The sequence below is a fragment of the Marmota marmota genome, unplaced genomic scaffold, assembly GCF_001458135.2.
Source record: "Marmota marmota marmota unplaced genomic scaffold, marMar, whole genome shotgun sequence".
Taxonomy (NCBI): Eukaryota; Metazoa; Chordata; class Mammalia; order Rodentia; family Sciuridae; genus Marmota; species Marmota marmota.
In genome coordinates, this window is record NW_025999896.1 from 2,890,218 (window position 1) to 2,900,593 (window position 10,376).

A 10,376-nucleotide genomic window follows, 5' to 3' on the forward strand; every position below is an offset into this window, starting at 1 on the left:
TATGTGCCAGCTGCAGCAGCAATAGCTGTGACAGGGACTAATCACCATGGGAAGGGGAGAGACCGACCGTGACAATCTCCAGCACTTCGCTCTTGCTGATGGTCCCATTGCCGTCCACGTCGTAGAGGGAGAAGGCCCATTCCAGCTTCTGCGTGGGCTTGCCCCCAGTGGTCATGTGCAAGGCGACCACGTACTCCTTGAAGTCCAGGGTTCCGTCGCTGTTGGTGTCGAAGCTGCGGAACACGTGCTGGGCATAGGCCTTGGGGTCGGCGTCGGGGAAGAATTTGCCATAGATGCTCTCGAACTCCTTCCTGGAGATGCGGCCACTGGGGCACTCCTTCAGGAAGGACTGGTACCAGGCACACAGCTCCTCCTCTGTGAACTTGGTGTTCAGCTGCAGATCCTCCAGGATCTCCTTGGACAGGGCCCCGCTCTTGCTGTTCCCCATGGGTGAGGGAGAGTGGGCGCCGGCTGGGCAGGTGGGTGGGACGTGCCTGTCCTCCTGGTTGTCCGGGCTCTGTTCACTGTGAGATGGAGACTGAGATGCTGGGGGATTAGGAGGATTAGGAGTTCTTCCCAGTCCTTGGAGGAAGGAGGAGGGGACACAAGGCTGGGGGTGGGGGCAGTGGTTTCCCAAACCATCCTGAGATTAAAAGAGCTGAGAGCAGGCCATCCATTCATTTTAGCCTCCTGAAAGGAAAAGATCGGAGGGCAAAGATCCTCCCGACCCTAACTCCAGCCCTTGAAGGGTTGATGGCAGCTGCTTGTTTTTGTCGCACTAACTCCTGCAGAGGCAGGTAGGGCACCGCGCACTGCACCTTATAATGTCGTGTTTAGCAAAGGGGCTGAAGCCAGCCTGCTTTAAATCCCAGCTTTGCTACTTAAATAGCTGTGTGACCTCGGGCATGTTTTTTAACCTCTCTCCGCCTAGGATGCTCTCCTAATCCTACCCTTGAGTCACATCTTGGCTTAAATGTCACCTTCTCAGCAAGGCCTATAGGAACCACTCTATTTCTAGCCCCATCTCCACTGGCACACCCCACACTGTGCCTCCACCAGAATGAAAGTTCCAGTGGAGGGAAGAGATCTCATATTGCTCCTGATGCATCTCCGTTGACAAAACAGAGCCTAGCAGGTTTGGGCCCTCAGGAGATATTTCTTGAGTGAATGGGCACAATTGTGTCTGTCTCATTGTCATTATGAGGCTGAAATGAGTCAATAAGTGTGTCACGCTTCAAAGAGATCAAACCCCTATCATGGCAAGTGGTGAACACCTGTGGAAGGTCCCTGACTTAATGATGGTTCCACTTGCAATTTTTTGACATTACGTTTGTGCAGAAGTGTACCCAGACAGACAGCCATTCGGGCTTCCACCTTCAATACAGTATTCAATAAATTGCATGAAATATTCAACACTAGCCAGCTTCCGTGGTGCGTGCCTGCCATCCCAGCTACTCAGAAGGCTGAGGCAGGAGGATGGCAAGTTCGAGGCCAGACTGGACAACTTATGAGACTCTGTCTCAAAATGGAAAAATGAGAAAAGGACTGGAGATGTGGTTCAGTGGTAAAGAGACCCTGGGTTCAGTTCCCCTCCAGAGGTCTGGGGGTCGGGGTGGGAGGAGGAGAGAGATAGGAGGGAGGGAGAGAAGAGGGTTTTGCCCAAGATAGGCTAATGTAAGTGTTCTGAGAAGGTTTAAGGCAGGCCAGGCTAAGTTATGATGTTTAGGAAGTGTGCTAAATGCATTTTTTTATCTATCATATTTTCAACTTACAATGGGCTTATTGGATGTAACCCCACTGTAAATTGAGAAGCCAGCATCTGCATGAATTTTGTTATTATTTATCAACAACCAGGATCAAAAATGACACTGGCAACAGGGAGGCTCTGCCAGCAGGTGGTGAGTGAGCAAAACCAGGGGACCAGGGAAACAATAGCAGGAATGAGGGCTTTGTCACACACAGAATGTGGCCATTCAACTGTGGTCATATGGGATGGTGACCCAGTTGTGGCATCATGATGTGCGTTTTGCGGGGTTTTGTTCATGATTCCTGGCTCATACTTTCCAAAGCTCTTGTTATTTTCTAAAGGAATAGAACAATGTTGGCATGCTTTGGGCCTCAAAAACAATCTCGAGGGCTAGGGATGTGGCTCAAGCGGTAGCGCGCTCACCTGGCGTGCGTGCGGCCCGGGTTCGATCCTCAGCACCACGTACAAACAAAGATGTTGTGTCTGCCGAAAACTAAAAAATAAATATTAAAAAAGATTCTCTCTCTCTTAAAAAAAATCAATCTCTCTCTCTCTCTCTCTCTCTCTCTCTCTCTCTCTCTCTCTTTTTTTCTCCTGACCTCCTTTCACTTGCTCCTTTTTCTCTGTAAGTTTGGCTGTAGAAACTAGATTTTTCTCTTTTACAAGGCAGGTCATAGAAACTAAAAATATCCTTCCATCTTCTCCTACTTTTCTGTCTTAGCGCTGGCCATAAAGAGATCCTCTGACCTACCTTATTTGATAGTAGATCACAGACCTCCATTTCCACAGGTGCCCTGCCCACACCTGGGAGGAAGGAAGCTGCACAGAGAAGCCTAGAAGAATCTGGAGGGACAGGCCTGGCTGAGTTTCTCCACCTCGTATATAATGACATTTCTATAAAAACCCAAAGGGACAGGGTGTAGAGGGCTTCTGGACACATAGAGGCACTCAGGAAGGTGGATAAGAACTCACCCATGTGCCAGGAGATGGTGTACCCCAAATCCACAGAGATGGAAGCTCCTGTGGTAAGCCTATCCAGAACTTTCCCTGAGTATTTCTTCCTCTGGCTGCTTGTACAGATCCTTGAAATATATCCTTTACAATAAACAGGTACACCAAAGTGTTTCCCTGAGTTCTGTGAGCCACACCAACTAATTAATCAACCCTAAAGAGGGGGTCTGGGATCCCCAATAAGTTTTAGAGGCCTCAACCTGAAACTGGTGCCTGAAATGGGGCCTTCTGAGGGACTGAGCCCTCACCCTGTGGGACCTGGCATTATCCCCAGATGGACAGTGTCCGAGCTGAATTGGATTAGATGGTGTCCAGCTGGTGTCTGCTGAGGAACTGACCTCTTGCTTGATGGTGAGGAGAAATCCCCACCCATTTCGGGGTCACAGAAATGACCTGGGTTGTGAGTGTGTAAAAAACTAAGTTTGAGTGTTTTCTTTTTTTTTAACCAGTGTTGCAAGATTTTTAAATTAGAGATAAATCAGATTTTTTAAATGTCATTACCACATTTTTAAGTGTTGGCAATTAATCCAAATTTTTTAGAAATCACAGTGTGGGCCAAACACAGTGTTTCGGTGGTTCAGTTTCAGCCTGCAGGTTGCTGGTTTGCAGCCCAGCATGGCGCTGGGAGCTGCTGGGCAAAGTACACATCAGTGAATAATAGAAGAGGTGGCCAGAGGCGCAGAGCTGGCATAGGAAGGACCCAAGCCACTGCAGCAGCTCAGTGTGAGCACAGGACACCACAGGACCCTCATGTGCATGCTTGTCCCTGAGTTCTTGTCACCCAGAGTGTACGTCAGCAGTGTTTTGGGCTTAGCTGAGAACATTGGAGGGGACACATTGAGGTATATGGGAAGGTGGACAGGAACTCATCCACAGGCCAGGAGGATGGTGCCCCCTAAATCCACAGATATGGGATTCTACATGTGATACCCCAGCATTGCCCCCTAGGATGCGAGAGCTGTCTCCTCCTTGCTAGTGGAGAAGTCCCAAAGTCTCCAGGCAGGTAAGTGGGATGTGCACCCTATTACCTAACAGGAGTTGGAGGGGAAAGTGGGTCCTCACTGCTGGGAAAGGCCACCTGCCAGGTCCACTGTTAGCTCTTGGTCACTGTGACAAAATGCCTGACATACTCAGTGTAAGAAGAGGAAAAGTTTATTTGGGATCATAGTTTTCTTTTTTTTTTTTTTTAAATACACGACAGCAGAATGCATTACAATTCTTATTACACATATAGAGCACAATTTTTCATATTTTTTAATATAAAGTATGTTCACCCCAATTTATGTCTTTATACATGTAATTTGGTTTTTTTGCATTACAATTCTTATTACACATATATACCACAATTTTTCATATCTCTGTATATAAAGTATGTTGACACCCAATTCGTATCTTCATACATGCACTTTGGATAATGATGTCCATCACATTCCACCATCCTTGCTAATCCCCTGCCTCCTCCCTTTCCCTCCCTCCCCTCTTCCCTATGTAGAATTCATCTATTCCTCCCATGCTCCTCCTCCCTACCCCACGATGAGTCAGCCTCCTTATATCAGAGAAAACCTTTGGCATTTGTTTTTTTGGGATTGGCTAACTTCACTTAGCATTATCTTCTCCAACTCCATCCATTTACCTGCAAATGCCATGATTTTATTCTCTTTTAATGCTGAGTAATATTCCATTGTGTATAAATGCCACTTTTTTAATCCATTCATCTACTGAAGGGCATCTAGGTTGGCTCCACAGTTTAGCTATTGTGAATTGTGCTGTTATAAACATTAATGTGACTGTGTCCCTGTGGTATGCTGTTTTTAAGTCCTTTGGGTATATAGTTTTGGAGGCTTCAGTTCGAGATCAGTTGGCACCATTGCTCTGGGTAGCAAGACACACATCACAGTGGAAGGGCATGGTGGAAGAAGCTAGAGAGAGAGAGAGAGAGAGAGAGAGAGAGAGAGAGAAACAGACAGACAGAAAGGGGCCATGGTCCCAACATCCCCTTCAAGGTCACACCCGCAGTGATCTAACTTTCTCCCACTAGGTCTCTCTCAATGTCCTACCACTTCCCAAGGGTGCCAAGGCCTGGGGACCAAGCCTTAACACATGGCCCTTTGAGAGACACTTCTCCAAACCAGAGCCCCCACCTTGACATTGCTCAGGAAGAACCTAGAAGGTCAAGCACGGAAGTGCTGACCCATCCCTCCTGCACACACCTCCTGATGTGGTTCCAGAGTATTTCCCAGGGAATCTTCATGTGAGGAGCGAGTGTGTGCTTGTGTGAACTCAGTTTTTCCTACAAGTTTGGGAGAGAAAGCTATTTCTTAATAAGAGCCGATTCTCTTCTAGACCTTTACTACAGCAGGCATTTGATCTCAAGAGTAGTTAGAAACAGGACAGTCACCAAACCTGAAAACCAATCAGCCCACCTGCCCACCCCAGGCTGCACATTGGAATCATGTTCACATGGAGAGATTCCTTGTGGCCTGATGCATCCCTGGGGAGTGGAAAGGGAGCAAAACCAGGGGCCTGGGGCCCGTGTTCTATGCCACGAGTAGGAGGTGATCAGAAGAGCCTCCGGGGTGCCATCAGACCTGTGTACAAGGCAAGGCCAGTTGTCGCAGGTGAGAAACCTCCAAAAGGCATGTCTTCCATTGTGGGTCACACGGTTGCTAAATAGCAACCTGGAGAGCCCAGATCTGCCAGCTCCTGGTTCTGGGCTCTTTAAACTACAGCTGCCTCTTTCTCCAGGAGGCTGAGGCAGGCAGAATCTCCATTTCTACAGACGAGGAGCTGGGGCAAGAGGTTCCATGGCCCTGGGGTAAGTGGAAGTCTGCCCGAGCCCCCAGGCTTCCTGTCCCCATTCCAGGGGCAAAGAGGAAGGAGCTGGAAGCATCCTGGTACAGTCCACATTCTTCAGGTTTCCGTACCCAGAAGGGGCCCCCACAGGAGGGGACGGGGGCAGGGAGGGGGCTGCAGGCAGCTGTGTTGATGCTGCTCAGAGTGAGGGGGTCATGACCTGGAGGTTTGTTTGAAAACCTGCATAAACATCTTCTATCAGAGGGAGAGCTTATGCTCCTTAGCCAAACAAGTTGCTGGAGATGATGTATTGTGAATGGATTTGTTAAGTCTGAGCTGAGGCCGTAAACTCTCCCGGTACCCTAAAGACCCCTGGCTGCTGTTATTGGGGACAAGGCCCTGTCTCCAGGCAAAGAACCTCCAATGTGTGCCTCCCCTGGGCCACCTTGCCTGAATCGAAAGGAACAAGTGCTGTCCAGAGGCTGGACCTGTCGCTCAGAAGCAGGAGCTCAGCCTTGGCCTCCTGTAAAGCTAAGGACAAGATGACTGTCCTGTCCCTTGGCCTGGAATCAGGGACTTCAGAACGTTTGCACAGAGAGGGCAAAAAGGAATGGGGAGACAGATTGGGGAAGAATGCTCCCCCGCTGACCATCCTTTTGGTCGCTGGGATGACAAGGCTTGGAGTCATCCTGAGCACATCTCTTCCTGCCACGTCTCTCCCACCTGTCAAGACATTGCCTTGGTTCTACCTTCCCTCTAGGACCTGACTACTTTCCTCACCCCCATGGTGAGCACCCCTGCAAGGGATATCTCCTGTCCCTTCTAAAAGTTCTTCCTGCCTCTGCCACTGTCCGGCTTTGCATGTGGCTGCCCATGTCCCCTAGAGCCCTGTGACAGCCCGCACAGCCCCACAGCTCCTGTTATATCCCACCGCCATTTCCCTGAGCTCATCTACTCTCTTCTCGCTCCCTCTGCACCAGCCACGCTGGCCACATTGACCCTGGTCATTTCCTTTGCCTGGAATAATCCCCCCACCCACCCACCCAGCAACCTGCCGGGATTCTCCTTGGGTCTCCCTGCTTTGTATCAAATGCCACCTTCTCAACAACCCTCCTGGTTCATATTGCATTGTACCCACCCTCACCCTGCCCTGTTCTTTTTTTTCCAATCACATTTAACATCTTCTGCACCCACATGAGAACACAGATACCAGGTCTCTGGGTTTTGTCCGTCCCTGTCCACTACACATTAGCTGCATGAGAGCAAGGCTCTCCTGTGCTCCCAGAGCCCAGAGCAATGTCTGGCATATAACAGATGCTCCATGATTATTGAATGAATAAATGAATGGATGAAGAGGGGAAAAATAATTCAAGAACCAGCAACCCCAGAGCCAGAAGGGAGGCAGCTGGCTGAAACCCACAGGGGAATGGAGGTGGAGTTGACAGTGTAATCTACATCCGGGCATCAACATCCAGGTACCCTTCATCCACCTGCTAGATCATCAGGAGACAAACAATCACCAACCCTGAGAGCCCTGGGGGAGTGCTGAGGCCAGGCACACAGAGGAGTGCAGCAGCCCTCGAGGAAGAAGGGTCACCCGGCAGGACCCAGTGTCTCTGGACAGTTTATTTTACATGGGATGAATCTAAGCATCTCAAGTGTACACCCAGAACTGAAGGGGCGGGGGGCGGTGGAAATGAGATGGTATTGAACTTCCTGAAAAGGCTTTATAATAACGCAGGGCGATTATATATAGCAAACACGTTCGAAATTTAAACTTTAAATTTAAACATTTAATTCTTCAGCTTTAATACACACAAATGCTATTATGGGGGTGGGGTGGGGAGGGGCTGGAGAGGGGCGCGTTACAGCCTCCATCGGGATCAGAGTGTCAACAGTGTTACTTATAAATTATATTACATCAATTTTATTTACTGATCTAGGCAGCCAGAGGATGGAAGGATATACAATGGGAAGTAAACACATTCATACAGGGGTGGGGGTGGGGGTGGGTAAGGAATGCTGGCAGGAGACACAGCTTTTTAACATCAAAAAATGTATATAAAGTATTTAGCAAAAGTTACAGAAAACAGACCAAACAAGCAAGTTTATTTTGTTAGAAAATTCCGCTTTCGCAGGGTTTGCTGATGTGCTCGTGTCTGTGAAGGGCGTGCCTCCCGTCATCGCCTTCCTAAGGGAGGGGAAAGAGTTGCAAATTTGGGGACCATCTCCCAGGATGGCTGGAGACCCTTGGAATGTCCGTCTCTGGGCCCCCCGTGGCTGAGTGAGATCCGCTACTCCAGAGCGCCCCTCTGCAGAGGGAGCCGCAGGGACAGAAGCGCCCCATTGACAAATGAGTACACAGAGGTCCAGATGGGGGGTGTGAATAGGCTTCAGGATAAAGGAGGTGGCAGGGCAGGGCTAGCCCTGACTCTTCCTCTAGTACTGTAGGCTTTCGTTCTCTGTCCCCGTGTCATACTGTCCCCATGAGAGAGACTATTGGTCCTGACCATTTACCTTCTACCATTGCAATCCACTAGAAATCCCCCTGAAAAACATACAGGAATTGTATGTTTTATCATGTATGAATGTCCCCAAGCACCACCAAGGGAGTCCAAAGGTCTTCACCCCCACCCCAAGACACTTGTCCGATCCAGGTCCTCCAGAGCCATGCCCAGCCTCCATTGGTCTTTGTCCTCTCCTGGACCCACCTTGACCTGCAGCACCAGGAGTGGGCCCCTCACCTTCAGGAAAGCCACAGCTCCTGGGCGGAAGGTATGGAGAGTCCTTCCAGGCAGAACCCAACCCTGGAGGGTCTCAGCAGCCTTGGCTCCCACTTTGGGACCCTGAGTTCTGGCTTCTCAGCCCTGACCTTTGTCTGGCCTGAATCCAACACTGTCCCCAATTCAGATGGAGAGGTTCCCAGTTGCCCTCTAGGGCTCACCTTTCACTGAGCAGCCCATGACCAAGGATTTGCTTAGAGGTGTGGTCACCAACCGCCTGGCCATGGCCACGCCTGGTCCTATCTCTGCCACCGCCTATCGGGACAAAGGCACAGGGCAGGCTCAATATGACCACCAGCTGGGAAAGACGTCAGCAACAGCAAGGACTTGACAGAGGTGGCTCTGTCTTCCATGCCTGTCTTGGCTCCTAGGGACAGACCCTGAAGGTAGCCACTTAATACTTTCTCTGGGGGGTGCAGGTTAGTCCTAGGAGGAACCACTCTGTTCTTAGCTCATGAAACTCTTCGCTGCACTGGAGTCTAAATGGGGAAGTGTCCCCTTGTGAGGAGTTTAGGCAGCTCTCTGCACAACTGTGCAGGTGACATTGGGATTCGGCATGATCATGTTTACAGGGCATGGAACAAGAAACAAGAAGGGAAGGGGAGGGTACACAGTAGCTGGAGGCTGAGAGATCATCGAAAACAAGTACGCTCACTGGCAGGTGGGACAACAGATCCAGGGAAAGGTCCTGATGTGCCCTGGGGCCAGTCCTGGCCTTTCAGCTCTGTTCTTTCCACTTGCCTCTCGAGGCCTCAATGTTCAATAAATGCAGGAACCCATGGAACTGAAGCTAGGGTACCAAGAGGGAGCACATCTTTCATCTGAGATGCAGCAGAGGTGGGAGGCGATTCTGACTGACCCTGCCTGCCACTTCCCCTCCAATTCCTGGCTGCTTCCTGCACTGGTAGAAATCAAATATGAACCAGAAAGGTCAGTGAGTGGGTAACTCATGGGTGGAGCCGACATTGGAGGAGACTTGGGAGCCCTGGGAAGCAGTGATCCAAACAAGGTGAAGCTCTTGGACCACGAACTTCCAGGGTAAATGACTCACTTTATGAACAAGGAAGCAGTGTGGGATACCTGGGTAGGGGAAACCACTCGGCAAAGAAAAGGGACACGCTCCTGAGACACACGCACACATGGGCGATTCCAAACCTACGTCCATGTGATCCTACTTCCTTTCAGAAAACGGCAAAATAATAGGGTCTGAACATCCATCAGGGTTTGTTGGATCAGGGGTGGGAGGAAGGAGTGGACCCCAATGGGATATGCAGTACTTTCAGGAGTGATGCTAATGTTATGTTGATTGCGGGCGCTGGGTACAAGACTGTTATTTGGTCAAAAAATTCTCAGAACTGTATACTTTAAAGAAAAAAAGTGAATTTTGCTCTGTCAATTATAGCTCAATTTTCCTGGAAACAGGAGGTGGCACCGAGCTTTGGTGGAGGTGGGAAGGACTATGGGCATTCAGTGGTAGCAGGCTCAGCCAGTTGTCCGCTGATCTGGTCCCCACTGGACATGGGAAGTGCTGTCCCCTACCTACGTAATAACAAGCAGGTCTTTCGATTCCTGTGCCAAATTCTCCTTGCCAAGGCTACTTCACAGCTGGAAATAAAATCACCTAAAGAAGTGAAGGTGTGAAGGTCTTTGACAACCTTTGAATTTTATGGCTTATATTTCCAAGAAGGGACTTTGGCTCAGCCAAGATCTTTATGCACCCGTCCACTGATCTAGTAATTTGACTGTTTTTTCCCCCCCAAAGGGAATAAAAACAAAATCCTGGCCATGAATTTGTACAGGGTCTGTCTGCCTCAGTCATTAATCAGCCCTGACAAGTGACACTGAGAGGAGGCACAGGGTAGTTCCATTGACAGAGCCTGGGGCCACCCTCCACCTGGTCCAAATAGCCTGTGCATTGCAGAACTGCTCAAAAGCACTAGGGAAAAAAAAAAATGAAGGGGAACAAGTGGCTCTTCCTGGAGGTTGTCATGGCAACGGATTCACTTTGAATACCTATTCATTTTAGAAATATATTTTTTCTT

General features: G+C 49.5%; 1 protein-coding gene across 2 annotated transcripts in view; it reads right to left on the reverse strand.

Annotated features, from left to right (window-relative positions):
• Rcvrn (recoverin) overlaps positions 1 to 6,608 on the reverse strand; it is a 14,807-nt gene extending 8,199 nt beyond the window's left edge. The window contains exons 1-2 of one of the 2 annotated variants that reach the window (XM_015504535.2): positions 6,603 to 6,608; positions 68 to 515 (exon numbers count right to left, since the gene is read on the reverse strand). In XM_015504535.2, coding sequence (XP_015360021.1) covers positions 68 to 448 — 381 coding nt within the window. In that variant the 5' untranslated portion in view covers positions 449 to 515; positions 6,603 to 6,608. Of the gene's footprint in view, positions 1 to 67; positions 518 to 6,602 lie in introns of those variants that run through there. The other variant, XM_048797925.1, reaches the window with a different exon arrangement.
• Between the last annotated feature and the right edge of the window lie 3,768 nt (positions 6,609 to 10,376).